This window comes from Aspergillus ambiguus (assembly GCF_047715705.1).
Source record: "Aspergillus ambiguus strain CBS 117.58 unplaced genomic scaffold BDV59scaffold_1, whole genome shotgun sequence".
Taxonomy (NCBI): Eukaryota; Fungi; Ascomycota; class Eurotiomycetes; order Eurotiales; family Aspergillaceae; genus Aspergillus; species Aspergillus ambiguus.
In genome coordinates this window covers 1025661-1050867 of record NW_027395514.1, presented here as the reverse complement: position 1 = coordinate 1050867, position 25207 = coordinate 1025661, and the positions used below count along the sequence as shown (strand labels likewise).

The window sequence follows — 25207 nt, the reverse complement described above, 5'->3', positions numbered from 1 at the left end:
GTGGAGCGGACTAAGCCGGAACTCGCCAAGTTAAATTCATGGCTGCTACGGTATACTCGCCAGATGAGATAGCTTCTAAGCGCCCATTGTGTATATATCGGGGGCAACTAAGTTATCGCATCATGATATGATATAGAAGTACTGTAACCTGGATCTTACCGCTGCGCCTATTAGTTTGGGGTATAGTTAAAATTCACAGGGAATTTAAGCAGTAAATAAAAAGGCATATAAGGTTTTCTTTCCTTTCTTTCTTTCGTTCTTTTTTTTTTCCCTTTTAGTCAGAAAACAAAATGGGATATCATGCTGTCAGTAGTGACGCTCGAACAGTCTCTTACATAATCAACGGGGCGGAGGATCTTGAATCCCGAACTTCGAGCTTGAGGCATTGGCCGCGTTTTGTTGCTGATGCGCACGCGAATTTACTTCGATTCCCGTTAGTATTTCCTTGTTTACGAGGCGGTAGCTCCGCTCTTAGTTGTCTCATCGGTCATTCCCTGATTGGAATTGTCTCGATACTCAGCAGCTGTTTCGTGAACTACGCTGCCTTCACACAACACCTACCGGGATGGCAGATTACGAACGCCGGTATCAGGGCCCCAGAGGAGGGCGCAAGAGGCGCTACAGAGGTGAGTGAGGAGAATAAGCCCATATGCCACGACTTGTCTATTCTTGTACCTAGGGACTTGTTTCACTAACGGTCGTTGACGTACAGAGGATGACGATTATGATCGCCGCCAGAGGCGCAGATATGAGGAGCCATTGGTCGTGAAAGTTCGCCGACAACTTCTCACCATTGCTGAATCGGTACGGGAATTTACCTCATGGATATGTGCAGATGACCCTCCTTAGTTGCGGTGGCTTACATTCTCGCGTTAGGCCGCCAGAAGGGTGGAAGACGATACCGTCGCTATCGCGAAGAGCGTGACGGAGAACTACGAGGACCCCGAAATGAAGCATACTTTCATCGATGTTATCTTTGCTCTGTAGGTTCAATGGCTCTATATGTGGATTTCTTCTCGAGCGCATAACTAATGACGTGATGTGGATAGTGTGCTCGAGCAACCCTTGAAGATCCCCTTCGTTGCGGCTACAGTCCTCGTCGCCAATGCTTTGAAATCGGAAGTCGTGACCGACGTCCTCCAAAAGTTTGGCGAATCGCTACAGACTTATATTGATTCCGGGTCATGGCGTGAAGTCAAACTCCTCATTCGGTTTTTGGGTTGTATCCAGTGTATCTTCGAGGGTGATGGAGTTTTCCCGATCTTGGAGGAGCTGTTCGCCCGTGCAGTTGATCTTCAGACAGCCTCGTCGGAAGATGTAAGTAACGTTGATTCGAATTTTCATCGCGCTCTCCCCTGACAGCCTGGACACAGCTTCTTGGGTTAGAACTCGTGAAGATTATCCTTTTCACCATCCCGTACATTGTCGTGTCTCCCGCTACCGGCTTCGAGTCCCACGCCAGCGCTCTCCTCGAAAAGACTGATATCATTGCGTCGACTCCGCATACGCTTGTTGACCTGGTTAATCCTTTCGGGCCAGAAAACGGAAAACCCGCTGCGGTCCAGAGTGTCATTAGCTTGCTCCAGAGTCAACTCCAACAGGAGGCCACCCGTGGCTGGGAGATCGCCTGCCTTCCTCGGATATGGAAGGCTATCCGGATCGACGAGACGCAAGAAGACGAGAAGCCGTGGTACGAGGGGACAAAACATCCCTTCCCTAAGGTTACCGTTCCTAGCCCTGTGCGAAACGGATCGAGGGCAATCTTCCCCGAAGTCTACTTGTCTGTCTACGCCAACCAGGAAATTGAGACCGTTCCTCCTATCTCCGATATTTCGTCTTCACTGGTGCGGGATGCCCTCGTTGATACTATCAACATTCTCGACTTCAACCGCATCGCAGCAGCCAAGTACCTGATCGACATCGACTGCTTTTTCACACCACATGTGTTCGTGAAGCGCGCGACTCCCTTCGACAGACTTCGCGAGATCTCTGGAGACCAACCAACCTGGAAGCCTGAAGATGTGGCTGTGGACGCGGTCTTTTCCCAGTTGTTTCAGCTCCCTACCCCCGAACACAAATTAATTTGTTACCACTCAATTCTTACTGAGTGCTGCAAGATTGCGCCAGCGGCCATTGCCCCTAGTTTGGGTCGCGCAATCCGCTTCCTCTATCGCAACCTGGAAACAATGGATTTGGATCTGTCGTATCGGTTCCTGGATTGGTTCTCTCATCATCTTAGTAACTTCGGTTTCACCTGGAAGTGGAGTGAATGGTAGGCTCGAAAAGGAGGTTGTGAGAAGCATTCAACGCTAATTTTCGCCGCAGGATCGAAGACCTGGAGTTGCCAGCCGTGCATCCGAAGATGTCGTTCATAACTGGGGCTCTCGATAAGGAGATCCGTTTAAGCTTTGCGCAGCGTATCCGTGGGACCCTCCCCGACCCTTATCAAGATCTGATAACCGAAGGGAAGGAGAAGGATACCCCGGACTTCAAGTATTCGTCCGACAGTAAGTGATCCCGGGAACCTTCAACTTTTGATGAGACGTTCCATCGCTTACATTCGCTGCAGGCACACCCTACGCGAACGAGGGCCGGGAAATCATGCAGCTCATTCGCAAGAAAGCAAGCGATGAGGAGATCCAGCCATTCATCACTGCTATCGAAGAACAGGCCAAATCCCTTGGAGTGGAGGAACCCATGCTTCCCTCAACGGACGCCTTTGTCACGGCCATCTGTTTCGTTGGTTCGAAGTCGCTTTCCCACGTCCTGTCTTGCATCGAACGCAACAAGGAGCGGCTGCTGTCCATCGGACCGAAATCGGCCGCCGCACGCCGTCAAATAATCACCTCCGTCCTGGAGTATTGGGCCGACCAGCCAGGCATCGGCATCAACATCATAGACAAGCTCCTCAACTACACGATCCTGACCCCGCTTTCCGTCATCGAGTGGGCTCTCGTCGACAACCTGGAGGCCGGAACCGTCCTCGCGAAACTGCACGTGTACGAGATGGTCTCTGCCACCGTCGGGAAAGTCACCAACCGCCTGCGCCAAATCGTCGCCGCGCGCACCCAGCCGGGACTCTACGAGCCCCAGCTCAGCGTCCTGGACGATACGCTGACCCGCGAGAAGGGCGACATGCAGGCGCTGTTCCGGGTCATCGAAGACGCGCTCGTGTCTGTCGCCGGCGGCAGCAACGACGAGCTGATGGAGCGCGGCGACGGAAGCGGCACCCTCCCCGAGGACGAGCTCATCCGACAGTGGGGCCGTCGCTGGCTTCGCGTGTTCCGCCGGAGGGCCGGCGTCGAGGAATCGTTTATCGCGGAGGCCATGGCCCATGCTACTCCTGTTGGCACGGAGGCTCCTCCCCCCCCTGCCCCGGCCGCACCCCAGGATGATGGAGCCGGTGCTCCGGCGGATGGTGATATGGATGTTGCGGATGCGGATGGGCCTGTGGTGCTTTCGTAAGGCCGCTTCTGTTGGGTTCCCGTCCCGTGGATATTGTATCCACGTGGAACGGGTTTCAGGTTTTTTTTTTTGTACTCTAGGTGATAAAAACAAACGTTGGTGCTATAATACTAGGTATATTTTGGCAGACTTGCCGACGTCAATCCTCCAGACAGTAGTAATCCACGTGGCCCCGCTAGTTTGTCTACTACTTGTTATCAGTCAATCATCTTGACCTCAATCCATCCAGTCAAGTCACCATATATCTGGCCCGTCTCACTATATCGATAAGAAATTTACTTGTGGTTTTTTGTAACCAACGCGTCAAGGGATTCCGTTCTAAGATAAAAGCGAGATGTGCTTTGGATTTCATGCCTATTTCCAATAAAAATGTGTATGGGGATATATACAAGAAACGGAGCAGTCGGCCGCCGATGGACAATTTGCCATTCAACAGTACGGTCCAAGCCAATGTCCCAAAACAGATTAAATAAAGTTACAGGTCGGAAACAGGAGGTATTAAAATCCCGTAGGTGTTGTACACGCAGGGGAGAATTAGGGTAAAAGAGGAAGGAAAGGGAACATGAAACTCATCAATCGCCCCTGGGGTGTTGCCCAGCGGGTGAAGTTGGGCGTAGAGTCGCCACACCCACGGAGGAAATGTGAATACTCACCGTATCAGACTTTGAGGAACTTGGTGCGGGCCCCTTGTCTGTAGGAAGAAGCCCGATTACAGGTCCTTCTTGGTCTCAGGCTCCTCGGCGAGATACTTGCGGTCATCGTCACCCTCGACATCCTTGAGGATAGTCTCCATCTCCTTGGTCTGTCGCTTCCACTCGTCCTCGGCCATCTTGGTCTCGCGCCGGAAGAGCTCCTCGTTGGGCTTGCGGTAGCTGCCGCCGAGGCGGTCCCACAGGGTGGTAAACTGGCCGTAGTTGTAGTTGAAGTAGAGGTGGTGCATGGTATGGCAGGCGGCGCCGTTGATGACGGGGCTGTTGGCGACGTACTCGCCGTCGTGGATGAGGACGGTCCAGAGGTTGATGAAGCCGAAGAGGAAGACGTAGGCGAGCTTCTGAAGCGGGAAGATGAAGGGGAAGATGTGGTAGGGGACGCTCTGCGACCAGCCGTCGAGGGGGTGGAAGGCGTGCGAGGCGAAGGGACTGGGCATGATCCACTTGTGGTGCGGCTTGTGCAGGTTCTTGTAGATGAGGGGGTGGTGGAGGCCGCGGTGGATCCAGTAGATGCAGAGATCGGTGAAGGCGATGAAGAGCGGGAACTGGAGGAGGCTGTAGTAGGGGAAGGGCTCCTCGGAGAAGGTGTCGTAGAGTTTCGCGTAGCCCCGGACCTCAGCGACGAGGAAGGGGGCGGTCAGGAGAGACATGACGGGCATGGACTCCATGGTCTGCTTGATCTCCATGGGGATCTGGTTCTTGAGGAACTTGGGGTGCTTGACGGTTGTCTTGTCCCAAATGAAGACGTAGGAGAGGGAGGCGGAGATGAAGTAGGTGATGATGCCGAAGATCCTGGAGGGCGGAACATTAATTGGTTTGTTTTGGGTGGAAGGTGGGGTGGGGGGAAAGACAAATGACACTTACCAGACGATGAGGAAAAAGCTGAGGAATTGGCGATAGATGTTGTTTCTCGGCCAGGCGCTCATGTAGGCGTACTTGGAGGGCTCCAGGTAGAACAACTGCGTGGCGGGCTCATAGGCAAACGGGGAGGATGCGCCGAAGAGCGACAGGGTGCTGTTGGCAGCATTGGTGAAGTCGGGGAAAGTCACCGCGGGGGACATCGAGAGAGGAACAAGCGCGGCATAGAGGCGATCACCAATGAAGGTGTCCCAGATCTCGAGGGCGATATCCATGGTGGGATTGAGGGGCGGAGGGAGAGAAAAGAGATGAAAGAAAAGGGGCCGGGGGGGAGTGTGAGAGAAGGGAGAAGACTCCGGGGGTTGATTGCTGGAGAGGATAGACGGATCCAGTCAGAGGAATAGAGGATAAGGTGGGAAGATGAAGAGGATAGAGAGAGAGGGAGAGAGAAGAAGGGTGAAGAAGAGAAAGGAGATGAATATGAAGAAGAACGGGATATTATTAAGTGGCCTATCAGGACATCACACCAGGCGGAACGCGCACAGCCGTGCCGGTTGACCTGATTGGGTGTAGTGGGGAAGGGATCGATTAGTCAGGATGGATGTGGACGCAGGAGTTCTCGTATGGTAGTCACTGATAGTACGTAGGTATAGATGAAAGTAGTTATCGTCTATGAGTAAGGTATATCCAGTACCGAGTATTGTATGTCGTGCGTCATATCGTCTTATCCGACGGATGTCAGAACTTAATGTATGGAGTAAATAGTTGATCTAATTAATTAGTTAGTTCGTTATGATGACTAACTTCGCTTCGCGTCAACGGCAGCCGCAGCCGCAGCCGCGCAACGCCCGAGCGCAGATTCATCTCCGCCTAAACCTCTTTCTTCCTGCCGGCCGCCGACCAACCACCAACCTCTCTCTCACCTTCACACTTCATCCTCTTCGACTGTCTCTCTCCCTCTCCTCATCCTCCCCCGTCCTGGGATTCGCCTCGTCCCTTTTCTTCTTCCAGCTTCATCCTTCTCTCTTCTTGTCTCTTCTCTCCCCTTTGCCTTCTCCTCCTTTTTCGCCCCCGCTTTTTCTCCCAGTCTCTCGCCGACTTTGTCGCCTGCGCTTAGTCCCCAGGGGCAAGGTGTAATGCGGCACCTGTGACTAAGGTGCCACTTCTACACTGTCAGTCATCTCGACTTCTCGTGAACCAGTCGGGGCGCATAGTCTCCATTGACCGTCGCTTTCCTCCAACGTGTCAATCGCGGATCCCCCGTTCGCACTCCATCACCGTCTTATCCCTGTTGGGACTGCGATCGCTGCGGCTCTGCTTCCCGATCCCTTTCCATTCCATCCATCATCTCTCTTGACCGACCGCTGTACGACAACGTGACGCATAATGTATAACACGCATCGCGGGATGGTCGCCACACCCAACTCCCGCCTGCAGGAGTTGTTGGATCAGCTGCGCCAGGAGTTCGAGAATCAGTCTCGGAGCACTGGCGAGTTTGAACATCAATGTATGTGGATATCTACTGGTTGGGACCGCTTCTTTTCGTTCCTATACGAAGATGTTTTCCAGTCCCCTGTCTCTAGTCCGTCGGTTCCTGTCATCGGGCCGACCGTCTCCATCCGCCCCGGCTAACGTTACATTTCTGCAGTAACCGGCCAGCTTCAGGAAATGGAAATGATCCGGCAGAAGATCTTCCAATTGGAGCAAGCGCAGATGAAAATGAAGAATGAGTATGTCGTCCCTTGCACTCTCCCCGCTTATCCTCGCGCGTCGCCTACTGACGTCGCGCTCTCTTCTCTAGCTACGAAGCCGAAATCCGAGTGTTGCGACATGAATTAGAGTCGCGTGGTGTTCAGACCGTCTCGTCTCATATCGCCGCTCCCGCGCAGCATGCGGCCCCATCTCAGGCTCCCCCGCCTGCTTTGGGACATGGTCCCAGCAATCTGTTTGGTGGAATTATGACCAACCCAGGAGGTAGTGCTCCCGGTCTTGCCCCTCCCCCTCCCCAGGATCAGCAGCCTACCCAGCATACCCTTCAACAGCCTGCTCCCGCGGCTCAACAAGGCGCGCCGCAACCGGCGCAGAGCTCCTTTGGAGGATATCAGCCTGGTGCTGCTGTGAACGGTATGTTGTTACTGGATTTGTGAAAGGCACTCTGACGTCTGACTCTGGCATTCCGTCCACATAGGTTACGGTCCCGCTCCTCCCCCGACCGCCTCTCCTGGCCCCGGTAAGCGCCCTCGCCCGGGCCCGGGCCCGGCCACCCCTCAGCAGCACCAGCTCGCCTATCCGGACCCTCGCGTCTCCCCCCAACTGGCGCGCCCGACTCCGCCCAGCCAGGCTCTCGTCCGCGATCGCCCGGGCAACATGTTGGCCAACTGGAACCCCGATGACCTCCCAGCGTCGCAGAAGCGTGAGGGGGCGGATTGGTATGCGGTCTTCAATCCCGAGGTGCAGCGCGTGTTGGACGTTGAACTGGTCCACCATCTGGTCCATGATAGCGTGGTTTGTTGCGTCCGTTTCAGCCGCGATGGAAAGTACCTGGCCACCGGTTGCAACCGTTCGGCTCAGATTTTCGACGTCACCACCGGTCAGAATGTGGCGACTCTGCAGGATGAGAATGTGGACAAGAATGGCGATCTCTACATCCGCAGTGTCTGCTTCAGCCCGGATGGTAAGTACCTCGCCACTGGTGCCGAGGACAAGCAGATTCGCGTAAGTAATTCGAACCTGATATGATGGTTGTGACCGGAAGCTGACTGGCCAAAAAGGTCTGGGACATTGCCGCCAGAACGATCAAGCACATCTTCACAGGCCATGAACAAGATATCTACTCTCTGGACTTCGCTGGTAATGGCCGGTACATCGCTTCCGGTAGTGGAGATAAAACCGTTCGCCTGTGGGATATCTTGGATGGCAAGCTGGTCTACACTCTGAGCATCGAAGACGGCGTGACCACTGTGGCCATGTCTCCGGATGGCCACTATGTCGCTGCGGGTTCGTTGGACAAGAGTGTGCGCGTCTGGGACACTACCACTGGCTACTTGGTGGAGCGCCTGGAGAGCCCTGATGGCCACAAGGACAGCGTGTACTCGGTCGCGTTCGCCCCCAACGGCCGTGATCTGGTTTCTGGCAGTCTCGATAAGACCATCAAGCTCTGGGAACTGAACGTTCCTCGCGGCGCGTACCCCGGCCCTGGCGTCAAGGGTGGCAAGTGCATCCGCACCTTTGAGGGCCACAAGGTATGTTCATCGTGATTGATCCAATGTTAAACAATTGATTCTCACAATGGTATAGGACTTCGTGCTCAGTGTCTGCTTGACTCCTGACGGACACTGGGTCATGAGTGGTTCGAAGGATCGCGGCGTCCAGTTCTGGGACCCGATCACTGGCAATGCGCAGATGATGCTCCAGGGCCATAAGAACTCGGGTAAGTACACATTCGGGTAATATATCGGCAGCACCCTAACTCGATTGCAGTCATCTCTGTTGCTCCCAGCCCTACGAACAACCTCTTTGCTACTGGCAGTGGTGATATGCGTGCAAGAATCTGGAGGTACGTATTGCTCTTGTTTATGAAGGACGCCCGTTGCTAACACAGTCTGCAGATACTCTACTTATACCGGACGGTGATGAACTTGGTTTGGGAAGCTTTGGCGCACGTGTGTCTTGTTTTTATCTTTGATTTCTTTCTTCGTCTTAACGCGATCGAACCCGTCTTTCCTGGGGCCTTGTACGGCGGTAGACGACGTCTCTGCTGTGGCAGGACCCAGTTCACGTGAATGAGCTCGGGTCATGTATGCTGAAAATGATAAAAACCAAAATCTTTTGTATGGATAGTGGTTTTCGTCGGTCTCGCGAATTTTGGACTTGGCTTGTAGTGAGTGAATTTGAGTTATCACGGTGGATGATTTAAGTCGTGTGCTCTCATGCAAGGGTTCGTTGTGGCATGTCTACCTGTCTAGATCGGCGTTGCACTCCATTTGCAGGCCTCTTCGCAGACTGGACTGTCCTCCGTAGGGATTGATCCTCCTCCTCGACTGACAGTGGACGACGATCTGGGGATGTGAAAGGGGAGGGATGTCTCGTACTGTAGGGGGCACTAGCCGCGGGAAGGGTTATCGCGGAGGGTTAACATTGATATCGAATGTCCCCGGTGTGATGAAAATGGACTTGATTGCATTGCATCTGTTACGTACACCATACACCGTCCACCCGATATGTATACGCCGTAGATGCATGTCTGTGTCTGACTTTGAACTTCTCCGAGGTACGAACTGGCCCGTCAGCGCAACGAAAAGTCCACCGTATATCTATCAGATTATGGGATCAATCGAGCCCTGGCAACCGCCACCAGAGACGTCAGGTGGCTCACGCGAGGATCTCCCCTGGTCGAATCACAACCCCTGCTGTCACGATGGGGGGGAAAGGGATGTCGGTCAGTCGTCTGACAGTCAAGCAAGTAAGCCCTGACGATCACGAGGGAACCGCAGAACCCATACGATGGAATTTTCTCGTTTGGCCCATTTAGCGCCAGCATTCCCCAATGGCAGCAGACTCGAAAGTCAGAAAAGAAAGGTAAGGGGAAAGGGAAAGGAAGAAGGCGCGCATGCGTGCATGTATGCATGCATGCACGCTCGCTCGCAGCCAGTCAGGACCGGCCCTGGCGTGGGATTCCCGCCATCATTGGCGGCTCCAGCGAAACCTCTTTTTTTGCCCCCCTACGGGATACACTTACAGGCGGGGAGGGGAGCGGAGCGGCTGATCAGTTGCTGTTGGTTGCTTCGGGATTGGATTGGGACCGTGGGGGGAAATGGTTCTTTTGGGTTTGACGCCGAGGAGATATAGATCATATCTACTTCAGTTGGTTGAGATATATTTGTAATTGATTGTACGCAGATGAGATTGCCACGGAAATGCCCCATATGTACGCAGTACAGGCGAGCGCCCTTCACCACCGACGTCGTGAGGACATTGAGTTGAGGGGGCCCATGGTGGCCCCGTGAATCATGTCAGCGGCGGGATGCAGCGCCATGAGAAAATCAAGGAGCGGTGACATCAGGAGAGACCAGCTGCGACCTGATCCGGTAGGAGTCTCTACTCATGCGACAGGATATCTTGTCGAGAACTCAGACTCCTGTGTGTTCTTGTACGCAGCACACGCGGTGGATCACCGTTTGTGATGTATCCCATGTTCAGCTCCACCGTGACTCTTGGTCTCGTTGCAGTTGATCAGGCACCATCGGCGTCGTCGTGATCCACTCTACACACTGTACGGCGGACATGCTGAGGGAAGAGCGAACAGCCTCCGTGGCGTGCTAGATCGGGGTCATGCATGTAAAATTAGTTCCTGGCGACGGGGCTGAATCTTGGGAAGATCGTGATCTTCCGATGCGTTTGGTCCATGCCTTGCCACCCTGGGGAACTAGTGGACGAGAGCCTGTTTGGTGCTCTGTCGGGATAGGGATGGATTGGGGGAGGGCAGGCGGACGTCGGGGTTTGGAGATAGATCCAATAGATCCTCACTAGGGCGGTTAGTCCCGTGGCTAGTAACATCAGCTTACCCTCTCCGGGGCGGAGGGTGGAAGATTAATTCGAGGAGATCAGAACCCGAGGAAATGAAGCGAAATGATCAATCGAGATCATTCATTCCGGCCGCGAGGTTGAAGAAGGCCCGGCCCGTTACGGCAACGGGGAAAAGAAACGACATGATCTCTGGTTCAGGTTGTCTCCTTGCATGTTCCGTAACTTTTTTTTTTGCCCCTTTAGTTTTCACGAGATTTATTCAGGCTTCAAACCCCCGAGTGTTGACACGCCAAGAGGACGCCCACGTAAGAGAGCTCATGGTGTTCTACACCCGACGACTGACAGCCCTCTCTGGTGTTACACCAAGACGTCGGGATGAGAAGAATCAGGCGAGTGAGCTGAGAAGAGACGACGGGTTCAGGTCAATTTGAGTCCCCTGTTGGGAGCTGTTCCCCCGAGATGAACCGATTTCTCCGTTGTCATGAAGAATGAAAAAAAAAAAAAAGGATTAAAACACTCCAATAGCCACCTCCCAAAGCTTTCCCCTCCTGGGAAAGGTTTACGTATGCAATACGGGTTCGATCGGTAGAGCCCACCTGCATGGATCCTGGACGAGTTAAACATTTGTCGCCAGTCGCGGCTGCTGCGAAGAAAGCCCAAAAAAGAAAAGAAGGCATCCACCGACCACTGCAGGTCCACGCCAACGAGTGGAGAGACGTCGCTCCAATCAGACCGACGCCATTGACACTATTTGATCGGCGCTTCACCTGGTCTGTTTGTCTGTTTGTCGCTCTGCCGCCGAACCCTGGAGAAAAAAAAAAGTACCTCCTCTCGTCCCAAGCTTGACAGGTGCGAGTTTAGGGAGACTCCGCAGACGGACGGTGGATGTGAAAAGGACGTCCGATATACGGCGTACACTGGTACATCGTAGGCCTCATGATCTCCCCCACCCCTATTTTGGTCCTTCCCCCCCCCTCCTTAAAGTACGAGATTATTCGTTCAGCTCAGCTCAGCTTCAGCCCGTGACCGGACCTGTCGGGTTTGTTTGCTGCAGCCTCACTGCAACCAGTCTGAGACTGACCATCGACTCCGAACTCGCATACCCCCACTGTCTGGTCTCTCCATCTTAGGCATCCGAAGACTCACCTGCAGGGAGCTAGTTCGTATGCAGTGGAATGGCTCGAGACCTGACTCAGATGGGCTTTCGGGAGAGCGACGGCCGGCCGGCGTTTATTCTGTTTCCCCCCGGATCCAGTCAGACGTTTTACCTTTTTTTTTTTCTTCTTTTCCCTTTTTAGCCAGAGGAGGATTTTCCAAGAGATCAGAGATCTTCCTCGTCATGCTGACGACTGGCGGGCCTGTCACGGCCTGTCACGGTGACTGACGTTGAATGAGGATCTCCGGCGATGCCCTCCCGTCATTGCTTGGGGTGATCGACATATCTCACATTGTCACATTTGTCTCATCACAGGATATCATGCTTCCGTCGTCGTAGTCAGGTACTAGCTCACCAGTGATCCCGACCAACGGGGGAGGCTCGTTCACGGATCGGGATTGTCAAGCTGCCTGGATCCCCATTTGCTCGCGGGGCACGGTGGCTGGGGTCAATTCATCGTTTCGTCCCAGTGGGAGGGACAATTCCCTGACCTCCTGGTCCACTCCGTTGGATCAGATGATGAGGATGTGGGATTGCCTGGCGGGTAGACGAAGATTACGACTGGGGGAGTACGCAGGATGTCCTTGCCCCCCCAAGACCCAGGACTCCGTATACCAGGTAGTCTGTACATGAAAAAGTTGCCTTGCCTGTTGAAGCATCTGGTCCAATGCTATCCACCTCTCAGGGTTTTCTTGACCTCATCGTCCATGACGGGGACCTGTCCCCAGGCCGATCGGAAGAAGGCTGAGAGTTCCGCGATTGGACCAGACGCCAGAGGAATCACTTCGGGGCGCATGAGACTAGACCGTGGAACTAGTTGGATTAAGACAGTGGATTCGTTTTTTAGTTCCCTAGTGAGTGTCGGGAGAAAATCTGCATGGATCATGGAGGGGAACGTCATAACTAACCCAGAGGGGGAAGGATTTCCTTGGGAAAAGATGAGATTTTCAGTCCGGCTCATTGGATCTTTCCCTTGGATGATTATTATTATACGATTATTATTTATTTTAAATGTTTTCTGCCCCTTTTTTTGTCTTCAGCTAAACTACCCACTAGCCGTGGGATCCCTGTTGCTGTCCTCCCCCGCTGCTTCCACTGCCCTGGGACCGTAGAAGGATTTTCGATTGATTTGTTTAATTGATCGCATGGGGGGCTTTTCTTATTTCTCAGCTAATCTTTTTAAATAATAATCTCGAAGTGGGTGGTGGTTGCAAGATATAATATTGATCCGCATGTATATCTAGTTCTAGATCACCCGCGATCTATACTTCCATCTGCCTCCGCTCCCCCCCCGGTCAACGAGGAACTGTCACGAAGAAAGGAAAAAGTAAAGACAAGAGACGCCCGTTACTATAAAGAGGAAAAGCAAATAAAGAAGGCACATCCCTCCACACCCATCTTCGTCTTTCTGCAGAATCCACGTCCTCGGGTTCATTGTTGCGTCCATAATCCGATTATATCACCACCACTTTTCATCGCTTCCCTTCAGCTTGCTCACAATCTGAGCTCAGATCAGCCGTAAGATCCCGATGGTCCCTCTGTTTGCTCACGAAGACGCTGATGTGATCGCAGGTGCCAACCACCAGCCGTATATCTCGTTCTAAGCTGCCTTCATACGGTACGACTGTTCCAGATATCACCATCCGACAGGGCCTATCTCCCTCGAGATGGAGGCAGTAGAGCCGGTCTCGTATGATTTCCCCGGTCATGGAGTGGGAGCTGTTGCACCCCGTCGGATGATGACCTCCAGTCTTAACCACAACTTTTCCTTCTACGCCAACCCGTCCACCTCCTTCTCACTGCCCTTCCACCAATCCTCCTCCCCGAGCTATGGATTCAACCATGCGCTCAATCACCACAGCCACCACCACCACCATCACCACCACGCAAACTACCAGCCGTTCTTTGTTCCGGGCCATCAACCGTTGAGCTCGCCTCCCATGAGGCTCTCCTCCGAGCCGCCGTCAACCCAGCAGCCGATTCCAGATATCCGTCCCGCTAAAAACGCCGTCAGCCGCATTCCCAGGAGCTCCCTGGTCAAGGAAGATCTCAGCTCAAACGCCTCATCCTCGACCGGAAACAGCTCGCCCAGCAGCTCCTCCCTCGCAAAGAATTGCTGCGCAAATGAAGTCGAATTCTCCACTGAAGTCGACATCCTTATGAAGGCCATCCAGGCCAAAGCCAGCCCCCAGTCCTCTCCCGTGCAGTCCCTCCCTCCTCTTCAGCAGTTAACCCACGGCGGGAACAATGCCTTTCCCCAGCCCTATGGCATGCCGAACCCCGCAAACGCTCGCTGCACCATGGTCGTGGAAGAACAGCCCCCGCGGCCTGGAAAGAAGCGCAAGTACACCTGCAGTCTCTCGCACTGTGGGAAGAGTTTTGCGCAGAAAACCCACCTGGATATTCACATGAGAGCACACACCGGGGATAAGCCGTTTGTAAGTGTCTCCTTCATATCCTTGTCAACACCTTGCTCACAGGGGATTTTTTTTTAAAGATCTGCAAAGAGCCCTCGTGTGGCCAGCGCTTTTCCCAGCTGGGGAACCTCAAGGTAAGAAACAGGTCCTCCTTTCGTAATTGACGGATCATGTCGGCTGACAGGTGTATCAGACCCATCAAAGACGCCATACCGGAGAAAAGCCCTTTTCCTGTGACATCTGCCAGAAGCGGTTTGCCCAACGTGGCAACGTCCGCGCCCATAAGATCACGCATCAACATGCGAAGCCGTTCACCTGCTTGTTGGATGATTGCGGAAAGCAATTCACACAACTCGGTAATCTCAAGGTAAGCCATCCCGGACCAGCGTTCTACCGATGCCATTCCGTCTAACGTTGAGGACAGTCCCACCAGAACAAGTTCCATGCCACGACGCTCAAGGACTTGACCCTGAAGTTCTCTCAGATGTCGGAGAACGAACCCATGACCCCGCACGACCGCAAGCTCTGGGAGTACTTTGCGACGCTCTACAAGAACAGCAACAAGGGGATCAAAGGCCGCGGCAAGGACCGGCGAATCTCGCCCACCTCCAAATCCGGGAGCCGCCAGTCCTCGACCACGAGCGAGAAGATGCGGCGGCCGAGCTTCGAGGATTCGTCCGTTTACACTGGCGGTTCTAGTGACGAGGACGATGCCGATGCTTACTATCTTGATAGACAGCGTCATTGATGTCTGTTCGGGGTTTATGGTTGTTCTATTTGATTTTGTTGCTCCAGTCCGTTTACGATACCAGGTTCGCTTGCATTATATCATTCCCTGTTTAGCCGCTGTCCCTTCTACTTAGATGGCATGCACATACAAAGGCGTTGAAGATACTGTACGCGCAAGACTGCGCCCCTCCACGGTAGAAACAACCCGTAGTTATTACGCATGACCCCACCAGCAGGTAAGAGGAATCCGAATTATAATACACATTAAGTCTACTCTACCTACGCTATGCACGGGAAACCAACCCAGGCAGATACTTCCGGGTATTCTCATAGACCAAGAAGGTCACCCACGTGCTGGGCAGCACGCGGAACAGATTCGTCCCCAAACCCTTATAGAACCCGGCGAGGCCCTCCCTCGCCCAGATCTGGGCGACGGCATCCCCGACGCCGCGGTACACCAGATGCGCATCGTAAGTCTGCAGCCGGGAGCGCAAGACCTGGTACGGATAGGTGACACAGCCGGCGAAGATCTTGGACAGGCTGGAGAGGACGAAGAAGTCGAGGTTGCCGAGGGCGGCGCCGGCGGCGATCTCGGAGCGGCGCAGCTTCAGCCGCTCGTACGCCATGAACTGCAGCGCGCCGTGGCTCACGCCGAACAGCGACGGGAGCAGGCCGCGGTAGAAGCCCCGCAGGCCCTCTGCGCGGTAGATGCGGCGCGCGCCGGTGGTGAACGACGCGTAGGCGCCAGGCGTCTGCGCCCCCGTCGACAGCATCCGCGTCTTGATCACCCAGATCGGGTTCGTCAGGATGGACGTCAGCATGCCCGCGCCGCCGGACGCGAGGAAGTAGTCCGTCGAGCTCAGCCCGCTGCCGGCTGCGGTTCCGCGCAGCGTGCGCACCGCGTCCTTGAGGTTGCCGTAGCAGAGGAAGTATAAGGCCCAGCTGGAGGAGTTACCGATGAGGTTGGGCGTCAGGCCTCGGTAGAAGGCGGCGACGCCGCCTTCGTGCTGGAGGATTCCGCGGATCACACGAAGGGTGCTGCCGACGCGGGAGGCGGAGGAGCGGTCGACTGGGATGTGGTTGCGTTAGTATGTGTATTTATGTGTATATGGGGTGGGGGGAGGAATGGAGGGATCACCTTGGAGTCGGGTCTTGATCAGGTCCAGTGGGTGGAGGCAGAGCGTAGAGACAATTCCTGCCGTGAATCCCGCTATGGTCTCCACAAAGGATGACGAGATGCCATCATGACCCGTCATGAACTTTGAGCTCGGCGAGGGTCAGAATGTGGGAGGGAGTGTGGGTGGAGGTGAGTGAGTGAGTGAGTGTCGAACGGAGACATTTTTTTTCCCTTCTGGTCCGCGGAGTGTCGTAATGTGATGGCTTGGCGGGCCGAAGACACCCAAACCGGCCACGATGAGGCTGATTGGGAGGATGATGAGTGACTATGGAGGGAATGAACTAGATTATGCTAAGGAATTTATTGATGATTCCTCAAGGCCATTATTACGTTCTACTGAGGACTCTATCCCGTTTATAATTCGTCTGCCTGCGAAATCACCAACCCGGACTGCAGTCCTTCGAAATGGATTCGATATAGTAGTAAAACACAGTTATAAATACATAAACGTCAATGTGAAGTCCCAGACATCGACATAACAAGGAGAGCTTTCTCAGAGCCCGTCATTAAGTTTTCACAGGGCCACCCGTGGGTTCCAGGAAACGACATGCATCATAGCCAAACGCTATGGTTGTAGGTCAAATTCTTCGATGGATTCGGCGTTCATTGGCGCAGGTTTACGCAAGAGGAGAGAACAGTCTGGCGTCGAATTAGCGGTTGTCCAAGAAGTGGACCGGCGGTCGTCGTACCTGAAGAGAGTCGGCCGGGGCTCGCTGTAGGTGTAGCCTAGATATCGTGTCAATAATCGTTCCTTCAACCGATCGAGCGAAGTCGTTGGCAGGCGACAGTCCCATACCGAGATAGACGATCAGAGGCAGGTAACCGCTACGCGAAATGATTAGTCCCAGTCAACGGCGAAACTCTGCACAAGGAGCACTCACTAGTGGATGGCAACACGAGAGATGTCAATAACCTTGGAGATGCGCTCCTGTCAGGCGACAGACGTGAGTATGGTCCTGAATTCGGGATCTTCAGGATCGGGCACGGGGGTTCCAACCTTGGTTTCCTCGGAGAACTGGACCATTTTGACGGGACTGTAGATCTGGATAGGCGTAAAGTGAAAGAGGAAGGGAACCACGACCGGCGAGAACGAAAGAGGAGTGTGTAGTCGGGGGGAAGAGAGTGAGGATGGGAGAGTTGTCGGCAAGGCGGAGAGACGGCGGAGCGGACAAGGACGAACCTCAAAGTTTTCCCGGCGCCGCTAAAAAAAGCTGCCGCCGACTGAGCTTCATTCAACGCCAGACACCGCGATCCCCTCCAGCCTTCCTCCGAACCACCCTCATCCATACTGAATTGCCTCAATTGTGACCGATCATTCTACTTGTCCACACCTGATCAGTTCTCCTGCGATCGCCCGTCTTTACTCGTCCCCCACGCACACCTCCTAAGCCGACATCATGTCCGGCGCAAGACACTGGTAGGTACACCCTGTCGCAGGCACGTGAATCCTCCTAAACTGACCACCGTTTCAGGGAGCAGGATAAGGAGGCCACGGTTTACGTTGGAAACCTCGATGAACGCGTCACAGATAGCTTGGTATGGGAGCTCATGCTTCAGGCTGGGCGCATCGTTAATGTTCACCTGCCGAAAGATCGAGTCACGCAGTTACACCAGGGTTATGGGTTCGTCGAGTTTATCAGTGAGGAGGATGCGGAGTATGCGTCGCGGATAATGAACGGCATTCGTCTGTACGGCAAACCGATCCGGGTGAATAAGGCGTCGGCCGATAAGCAGAAGTCGGTGGAGATCGGTGCAGAGCTCTTCGTTGGAAACCTCGACCCTATGGTCACCGAGCAGGTGCTCTATGACACGTTCAGTCGCTTCGGAAACCTAGTGAATATACCAAAGGCAAGCCTACCCTGCCGTCCTTCTTCCCCGCGGGGACGCAGTTCACTAACCAGGAACAGGTCGCGCGCGATGATAACAACCTATCCAAGGGCTATGGATTCGTATCGTTCGGGGACTTCGAGTCGTCAGATGCTGCCATTGCCAACATGAACGGTCAATATCTCATGAACAAGCAAGTCTCGGTGCAATACGCCTACAAGAAAGATGGCAAGGGGGAACGACACGGTGACCAGGCCGAACGGATGCTGGCCGCGCAGGCCCGCAAGCATAACGTCCGCGTTCCCACCCAACCGCTGCCTCCTCAGTTCTCTGCGCCCGGAACGCCCATGGTCCCAACCCCCATCGCCAACGGTGACGTCTCGAGACCCATGAGCACCGGTCCCCCGACGCCCAACGTCGGTTTCCCCAATGTACCCCCTCCACAAACGAGCCGCCCGGGGCCTCCTCCGCCCGTGTCTCTGGCCAATCCTCCCCCGGGCCTCCCCGCACGGCCTCCCCCTTCTCAGGCTGGATATGGCGGTCCGCAGACCTTCCTCCCGCCTGGATTCAACAACGCCGGCCAGCAAGCTCCCTTCCCGCCGCAGGCGGCTCCTCCGCCCGGGTTCGCGCCGCCTGGTTTTGGCTCTCCTGCGGGCACTCCAGGCGCTCCGCCTCCGCTGCCGCCTGGATTCCAGCAGGGATATGGCCGGGGGCGATGAGAATGCAGTGGTTTTGCGTGATAGCTGTGCTTCCGTGATAGTGCAGAATACTTTAGCATGACGTGATGATTCGAGATAACTACATGTTACTGGCCAGCATTTCCATCAAATATAATTTCTTTAATGCGTGTTATGTGGGACTTCTGGGTGTTGGGGAAGACTACAGAGTACTGCGTAGATGTGCATGGATCTACCCCGGTAATGGGGCATTTGTACTAGCCTCGGGTCGTAGTGACAAGGCTTTTCGAACAAATCCATAGTAGCGTATATGCATATCTGATTACGTCTGTCACAAACCAAAGGCAAAATCGCTTACCCGCCAAAAGAAGACAAAAAGAGAATACCAGGCACCGAAAAGAGCGAACGAGCAAACACAGATACGCGCATAGGCATAGGCATAGGCACAAAGCGGAGATCATGAGAAGGACACGAATTTGGGATCCCTCGGCCGGCCGTCAGGACCGATATTGTTTTTGGCGAAACGCTGTTCCGTGTAGATGCGGCGCGCCTCGTCAAAGGTGACCTTCTGCCGTTTCATGATCTTCTTCACCTCCTGCTTTGCCTTCCGGTCCAGGCCGGCTCGGGTGTCCCCGTCCGCGATGTTCCCGGCGAGGTCAAACTGGGACGAGGTCAGGCCGGCTTCGACGTCGCCCGCGAAGCTGGACGGAAGTCGGTGGTAGATGTAGTCCGGAATGGGCACGAGAGGGAGCCATCGCGTGCGGGTCAGATATAACGCTGCGAATCCAATCCGTCAGACCTCATACTGGGACGTGCATCAGGGCGCGGGGGGAATTGCATACCGGTGCCGCAGATGAATACAGAGAACGTTAGGAAAGAGAGGAGATAGTACGCCATGGTGGAAGGTCGATCGGATCAGGTGGGCGTTTGGAGGATGAGAATTGAGTGAGTGAATGACGAGATGGTAACTCGGTAGCTTCCCCAGGTTTGCCGGACCGCTCCGGGTTCTGATTCTCGGGACTCGACTTCAAGATAGGGTCGATAGGCGGAATGTTCTGGTCTGGCAGGGAGCTGCCACCACCAGCCGCATCAAGGGCATCTAGATCGGGATTGGGGAAGAGGGAGACAATGAATGCAACGAATGAAGCTGGTGGTGGAGGCTGAGATACCACTTGACGTAGTCAGCACAGCCACGTGAGCAGGCATCCACTTTACGAGTATGGCGGACGGCGTAGATTTCCACCAGGTAGGGACTTGGATTTCGAGTATTCCGTACTGCGTATAATGGGTCCGACAATTTGAAAGGCTGTTGAGAAATGAATTGGCTGTGTCAGTTTCTTGGTTTTACAACTTGAACTGATCGCGGACTCATGGACCAGGTTCTATGCCTATTCCGTTCATTCTCCACCCAGTACAAGTATGAGTTCCCAGCGACCATTCTTCCAATGCAGTTTACTGCATACATGACATGAGATGGAATCTGATGCTTCTAATACCCGGGGTGTTCGAAAGAGGATGGACTGGCGTGAGATAGAGCTCCATGGCGGTTGGCAAGTGTACAGAGCACTTCAACTTTTTTACCTCGAAGCACCAGAGGATTTTCACCAAACGCATGAATTTCCTGAATTAAGGCCAGTCCTCTATCAACACCTGAACAAACTTCGAGCGGTGATGGTTGAAGAAGTGACAGGTGAAGCTGTAATTGACTAGTTAACTAATTAGTTAGTTAGGTATACTGCTGAGTCATTTAGTGCCTGATGTTGCAGGCACCAATCCATTCCTAAAACGGACGTCTTAGCGAGAGCGGCGGCTGGCCATTCTTGGCGTTGGCACACACTGAATTCACCCTCCAGGGCTTCAAGATATACCTGACGTGCGACGATTCCGACCTGTCCTTCAATTTCCCTCGCTCCCAGCCAAAACACACCGTCACAATGGCCGCCACGAACGTTTCCAGCGATCTCATCTGGCAGCTCACCCGTATGTTGCCCTTGATTTTCGTTTTCGCAAGACCCGCAGAGAAAAGACATACATCTCGACGGAGGAGGGTGGTGTTTTGAATTACGGCACAACCTGCTAGGGCGATTCTGTTGATGGAACGGGGCTAATATTCTATATTTTAAAAACAGGCAACCAGAATGCCTATCTGGTCAAGCGTAACAGCGGTGGTGGCTCCCAGTTCTCCCGCGACCCTCTGAACCTGCAGAACAAGCACTCGTTCAAGGTACGGCAAGATCGCTCCGTCCTCACGGATGATATAGCTAACGATGACTTGCGCGATTAGTACGCTGGATACGCCAACACCAAGGTATTTTCTTCCATCGACAATGGGACGTTCGACCTGGGAAATTTTTATGTTAACCCGCCATGATAGGCCGTCGGTGTGCAGGCCACTGAGAACGGTGGTGTTGCCGTCATCACCAAGAAGCCCGGCAACCCCAACCAGCCCGGCAAGAACTTCGTTACCGTGAACTACGGCCCCGGCGCTGGCACCCGCAAGTAAGTGTCCTCCTACCCCAACTGGGGTTTTGTCAGCCACTCGGAGCGGCTTGTGCTGACGATGTCAACGATAGGGTCTACAAGGGTGTCGCCGACCGGACCGCTAAGAACGGCTACCGTGCTGATCTCCGTGAGGACGCTGTTGCTCGTGTGAGCGCCGTCCGTCGCTCCCAGAAGGCCAAGAAGGACGCTCCCGCCCCGAAGCTCCGTGGTGCCCAGGCCCGCAAGGCCGCGGAGAAGGACTCGGAGTAAATGCCAGGAAGGAGTTTTGGGATGGAGAGAAGACATTGATCGCAAGGAATGGGCGCAGCGAGCATAAAAAGCGCCATGCTGGTCAAGGGCGGAAGCGTCCGTTGTAATCTAGCAATATGTTTGCTACCGGGAAAATACATTGTGGTTCCCGCCAGGCCATCCAAAAATAAACCCAGGACGAATTTCATTCCCATGCAAGAAAGAAAATAAGGAAGACCGAAGAGTGGTGCAGACCGAACTCTAGGTAGGCATTTTGACGTACGATATGGGGGTCGGTAACGGAAAAAGAATCATCATGGTGGTAAGGAGGAAAGGCACATGTTCCGGCCAAGGGGACGCTCTACAGCCGTCTGTCGGGCCGACAATCTCACGTAGAACGTCACGTCTGCTCCCGTTTTGCCGCCATCCAGATCAACACCCGCCTTTTTCCGAACGTAGGATGGGTCAATGGACCAATTCGGGTCATTCCTCGGGGGAGGAGGTTCCCAGGCCAGACGAAAACTGCCGGAATCCGGGGGAAGCCAGTGGGAGGGAGGAGATGGAGTGTTTTTCCCTCTGAGGCATCTCTCCAGTGTAGGTACGCAGTACTCCGTTCAGGCATCTGGAAAGAGGAGTAACGGTAATACCGCCTGAATGCAGTTCCCGACTGCGTCCCTGGTGGTAAGCAGGTACCGTACGATACCCCGGGAAACCACCACCTGCACCCGCCAGAGCAACCACGATCCTCCTCCACATGTGATCACAACCGCTGCCAGTTCCGTCTATATATATTCCTTCTCTTCCTCCTCTTCCCTCCCTCCACTCCATATCTCTCCCTGTTGATCTCCCTTCTCTCCAAACCTCTTCGAGTAAGTCCCTCCCGCTCCCACGGTCCTCCACTCCTTCACCGGGCTGTCCTACGGTCATAGTCTGGTTGGCCCCTCTACCCCTCACCGGGGAACCCCTCCATGCCAACTCTCCTGTTTCCACCTCATTCCATCTCTCAACCACCATCCTTCTCTCCTGCATTCGTTTCAAACCCTCCGTTACACTTCTCTCAGCTTCCCGCAGTTAATTGACCCTCGTTGGTACAGCTATCTAATCCCCGTCCTCTTCCCAAACATACATCATGGTTAAGGCTGGTGAGTCAACCTCTCCCTCTCCTTTGCCTAACACCGGACTAATCATTCCATTAGCTGTTCTCGGAGCCTCTGGCGGCATTGGCCAGGTTCGCAATAATCCTCCTGAACCTCCCGTTTCATCCTTGACTGACATCTCGCCCCCACCTCCAGCCCCTCTCCCTTCTCCTCAAGGCCTGCCCCCTGGTCGACGAGCTCGCTCTCTACGATGTCGTCAACACCCCCGGTGTTGCCGCCGATCTGTCTCACATTTCCTCCGTTGCGAAGATCTCCGGTTTCCTCCCCAAGGATGACGGCCTGAAGAACGCCCTCACCGGCACTGACGTCGTTGTCATCCCCGCCGGCATTCCCCGTATGCTCTTCGATTCCTTTAGCCTCTCTGGCCCCTCGGGACCCCTCTAACATCCTGCCAGGCAAGCCCGGTATGACTCGTGATGACCTCTTCAAGGTCAACGCCAGCATTGTCCGTGACCTTGTCAAGGGCATTGCCGAGCACTGCCCCAAGGCCTTCGTCCTCATCATCTCCAACCCCGTCAACTCTACCGTCCCTATTGCCGCTGAGGTCCTCAAAGCCGCTGGCGTCTTTGACCCTAAGCGTCTCTTCGGTGTGACCACCCTCGATGTTGTCCGCGCCGAGACCTTCACCCAGGAGTTCTCCGGCCAGAAGAACCCGGCCTCCGTCAAGATCCCCGTTGTTGGTGGTCACTCCGGCGAGACTATCGTTCCCCTCTTCAGCAAGGCTACCCCCGCCTTCCAGATCCCCGCCGACAGATACGAGGCCCTCGTCAAGCGTGCGTCTTCCTGATATCATTCCCCCCACACTTTCACTCCGGCTAACAGTCTTCCAGGCGTCCAGTTCGGTGGTGACGAGGTTGTCAAGGCCAAGGATGGCGCTGGTTCCGCCACCCTCTCCATGGCCTACGCCGGTTTCAGGTCTGACCCATCATAACAAGAGAACCGCACGTCCTCTTCGTGCTAACACACCTTTAGATTCGCTGAGAGCGTGATCAAGGCCTCCAAGGGCCAGGCCGACATTGTCGAGCCCACCTTCGTGTACCTGCCCGGTGTCCCTGGTGGCGAGGAAATCGCCAAGGCTACTGGTGTCGAGTTCTTCTCTACCCTCGTCGCCCTCGGTGTAAGTTGATCCCACTGCAAGTCTTCAGATTATCACAGAAGTCTAATCCTATCATACAGACCGACGGTGCCCAGAAGGCCATCAACATCCTCGACGGTGTCACCGAACAGGAGAAGAAGCTTATCGCCACCTGCACTGAGGGTCTTAAGGGCAACATCGAAAAGGGCATTGAATTCATTAAGAACCCTCCTCCAAAGTAAACGCCCACCCCCGTACCTCCAGTTACAGGCTTGTCACCCATCAACCGGTGACTTGTGCTGCACCTTCGGACCCACCGCTAGGATCCCCCTCGGTGGTTTCTAAAATCCAGGACATGGAAAAGAGCCTCGCTAATCAATTGGATCCCGGAGAGATAGGCTTTGAAGCATGAGAGATTTTATGAAGACGAATGAGTGAACGTTGCAATGGATCGTTTCCGTTAGAATTGTGGGATAGGTTAGGTTCGCCTAAGAGACATGCAGAAATGAAAATAAATATTCACTCCCCATCCGTGCGGAAGAAAGGCGTCTTCGTAGCAGATCTGCCGGGATCATGAGTGTAAGAGGCCATGTTCCTTACTTCAGGAAACGCCCGAACGCCCGTTCGACTCTCGGCCCGCGAGCATAGAGTCCAGCTCTCAAGCCCACCGGGGCCGTCATGCCGATGTGCAGCTGGTGAACAAATCGATACCATCGCGCCCGCTCACGGCTTAGGTTGAAGGGTCTTGATCTGGAAGGTCGCCCCCGGAAGCTCCGTCGTTTCCGCCTGTACAGCCGTACTGATACCGAGGTTGGCGAGCGCCCCGCGGATGACACCGCACGGGAACCACAGATACTGGCGAGAATTAGTCCCACGTCGTGACGAGGAGATGGAGCGATTCCCCTTACCGCCTGAGCCATCGACACGGCTTCACTGCGAACAGACATGCTCATCCTAGCGAAGGGCCGGAAGGAATTGTCCGTCAGCACGTAGACTCCCTTGACATCCATTAGCACATGGCATAACCACAGCCCGTCCATGCCCGCTTACCCGATGATTCGTCTTCAGATTATCAATCTGCTTCCGGAACAGCACCGTCCAGAGATCTTTGCACAGGAACTTGATGACGTCGAGGTTGTCCGTAAATCGAGGGCGGTCTCGGGAGAAGCTACAAAACAAAACGAGCCTTGGTTAGCCACCGTAGGAGTTAACTGCAACTGGGTTCCGTCGACCGTAACATATACATCATGTGTATGTATATAGAAAGGGGCACAGGAAAAAGGGCCTTTACCGCTCCGCAAGTCCCTGGCCGACTCGGTACCCCAGAGTCTCCAACCGGAAGAACGTCGTTTCGCGCAACTCGTCGTCCTCCAGGCGGTGTTCCTCGTTGGAGAGTTCTTTTGCGATGCGCTCGGCCATCGGGACCAGTTCTATTAACAGGAAGTCAAGACATGAGGCGTTGAGGAAGCGCGCGTGCGGGTCGGCGTTGAATGGGGAGCTGGGGGCGTCGAACGACATGGTATCGTGACCGGTGATGGTGGGTTTTCCCGGGGAAGAGAGAATAGGGTGAGCGGGCGCAGCGGTGATTCTGTGGTCGGGGGAGAATTGGAGGACGGAGGGAGTTATTGGTGATAGCGCATAGATGTCATGGTCTGGGTGTTGGGTAGCCTGGAAAGAGGTCGTTGGTTGTTGGGTGTAGTTAC

General features: G+C 54.4%; 12 protein-coding genes across 12 annotated transcripts; 6 read left to right on the top strand and 6 right to left on the bottom strand.

The window, feature by feature from the left end:
- The first annotated feature begins 416 nt into the window (after window positions 1-416).
- BDV59DRAFT_166925 (NCBP1 family protein) lies at window positions 417-3715 on the top strand. Its single transcript, XM_073687802.1, has 7 exons — window positions 417-626; window positions 713-804; window positions 877-983; window positions 1050-1317; window positions 1374-2272; window positions 2326-2507; window positions 2570-3715. The coding sequence occupies exons 1-7, from the start codon at window positions 566-568 to the stop codon at window positions 3463-3465; spliced, it is 2505 nt and encodes an 834-aa protein (XP_073553236.1). The 5' UTR covers window positions 417-565; the 3' UTR covers window positions 3466-3715.
- Window positions 3716-3740: 25 nt separating this feature from the next.
- Window positions 3741-5495, bottom strand: BDV59DRAFT_166924 (sterol desaturase family protein). The gene is made up of 2 exons (XM_073687801.1): window positions 5040-5495; window positions 3741-4967 (listed from the first exon to the last, which is right to left on the bottom strand). Exons 1-2 carry the CDS (start codon window positions 5306-5308, stop codon window positions 4175-4177), a joined length of 1062 nt encoding a protein of 353 aa, XP_073553235.1. The 5' UTR covers window positions 5309-5495; the 3' UTR covers window positions 3741-4174.
- Window positions 5496-6302: 807 nt separating this feature from the next.
- rcoA (putative transcriptional repressor TupA/RocA) lies at window positions 6303-8890 on the top strand. Its single transcript, XM_073696487.1, has 8 exons — window positions 6303-6540; window positions 6682-6763; window positions 6835-7157; window positions 7222-7748; window positions 7805-8275; window positions 8331-8463; window positions 8514-8589; window positions 8642-8890. Exons 1-8 carry the CDS (start codon window positions 6420-6422, stop codon window positions 8664-8666), a joined length of 1758 nt encoding a protein of 585 aa, XP_073553234.1. The 5' UTR covers window positions 6303-6419; the 3' UTR covers window positions 8667-8890.
- A 3838-nt stretch (window positions 8891-12728) lies between these two features.
- Window positions 12729-15572, top strand: BDV59DRAFT_166917 (C2H2-type zinc finger protein). Its single transcript, XM_073687800.1, has 5 exons — window positions 12729-13233; window positions 13288-14153; window positions 14213-14266; window positions 14326-14499; window positions 14557-15572. Exons 2-5 carry the CDS (start codon window positions 13383-13385, stop codon window positions 14878-14880), a joined length of 1323 nt encoding a protein of 440 aa, XP_073553233.1. The 5' UTR covers window positions 12729-13233; window positions 13288-13382; the 3' UTR covers window positions 14881-15572.
- Window positions 15037-16207, bottom strand: BDV59DRAFT_4861 (putative mitochondrial folate carrier protein Flx1). Its single transcript, XM_073696485.1, has 2 exons — window positions 16000-16207; window positions 15037-15930 (listed from the first exon to the last, which is right to left on the bottom strand). The coding sequence occupies exons 1-2, from the start codon at window positions 16115-16117 to the stop codon at window positions 15146-15148; spliced, it is 903 nt and encodes a 300-aa protein (XP_073553232.1). The 5' UTR covers window positions 16118-16207; the 3' UTR covers window positions 15037-15145.
- Window positions 16208-16390: 183 nt separating this feature from the next.
- On the bottom strand, window positions 16391-17225 carry BDV59DRAFT_166915 (mitochondrial import receptor subunit TOM7). Its single transcript, XM_073687799.1, has 5 exons — window positions 17036-17225; window positions 16920-16966; window positions 16835-16863; window positions 16728-16764; window positions 16391-16677 (listed from the first exon to the last, which is right to left on the bottom strand). Exons 1-5 carry the CDS (start codon window positions 17060-17062, stop codon window positions 16656-16658), a joined length of 162 nt encoding a protein of 53 aa, XP_073553231.1. The 5' UTR covers window positions 17063-17225; the 3' UTR covers window positions 16391-16655.
- A 34-nt stretch (window positions 17226-17259) lies between these two features.
- Window positions 17260-18833, top strand: BDV59DRAFT_4703 (U2 snRNP complex subunit HSH49). Its single transcript, XM_073696459.1, has 3 exons — window positions 17260-17455; window positions 17511-17886; window positions 17946-18833. The coding sequence occupies exons 1-3, from the start codon at window positions 17436-17438 to the stop codon at window positions 18582-18584; spliced, it is 1035 nt and encodes a 344-aa protein (XP_073553230.1). The 5' UTR covers window positions 17260-17435; the 3' UTR covers window positions 18585-18833.
- A 166-nt stretch (window positions 18834-18999) lies between these two features.
- On the bottom strand, window positions 19000-19439 carry BDV59DRAFT_197373 (DUF2015 domain-containing protein; the record flags this gene model as incomplete). The annotated part of the gene is made up of 2 exons (XM_073692907.1): window positions 19000-19319; window positions 19385-19439. The coding sequence occupies 2 exons, from the start codon at window positions 19437-19439 to the stop codon at window positions 19000-19002; spliced, it is 375 nt and encodes a 124-aa protein (XP_073553229.1).
- A 1037-nt stretch (window positions 19440-20476) lies between these two features.
- On the top strand, window positions 20477-21293 carry BDV59DRAFT_197372 (60S ribosomal protein L28; the record flags this gene model as incomplete). The annotated part of the gene is made up of 5 exons (XM_073692906.1): window positions 20477-20522; window positions 20672-20766; window positions 20827-20850; window positions 20917-21041; window positions 21116-21293. The coding sequence occupies 5 exons, from the start codon at window positions 20477-20479 to the stop codon at window positions 21291-21293; spliced, it is 468 nt and encodes a 155-aa protein (XP_073553228.1).
- A 328-nt stretch (window positions 21294-21621) lies between these two features.
- On the bottom strand, window positions 21622-22453 carry BDV59DRAFT_4770 (uncharacterized protein). The gene has a single exon (XM_073696467.1). The coding sequence runs from the start codon at window positions 22299-22301 to the stop codon at window positions 21756-21758; it is 546 nt and encodes a 181-aa protein (XP_073553227.1). The 5' UTR covers window positions 22302-22453; the 3' UTR covers window positions 21622-21755.
- BDV59DRAFT_197371 (malate dehydrogenase) lies at window positions 22402-23746 on the top strand (the record flags this gene model as incomplete). Its single annotated transcript, XM_073692905.1, has 7 exons — window positions 22402-22414; window positions 22469-22500; window positions 22565-22763; window positions 22825-23202; window positions 23260-23344; window positions 23402-23546; window positions 23606-23746. The coding sequence occupies 7 exons, from the start codon at window positions 22402-22404 to the stop codon at window positions 23744-23746; spliced, it is 993 nt and encodes a 330-aa protein (XP_073553226.1).
- Window positions 23747-23892: 146 nt separating this feature from the next.
- Window positions 23893-25203, bottom strand: BDV59DRAFT_4810 (trafficking protein particle complex subunit). The gene is made up of 4 exons (XM_073696478.1): window positions 24796-25203; window positions 24555-24672; window positions 24413-24502; window positions 23893-24359 (listed from the first exon to the last, which is right to left on the bottom strand). Exons 1-4 carry the CDS (start codon window positions 25020-25022, stop codon window positions 24228-24230), a joined length of 567 nt encoding a protein of 188 aa, XP_073553225.1. The 5' UTR covers window positions 25023-25203; the 3' UTR covers window positions 23893-24227.
- Between the last annotated feature and the right edge of the window lie 4 nt (window positions 25204-25207).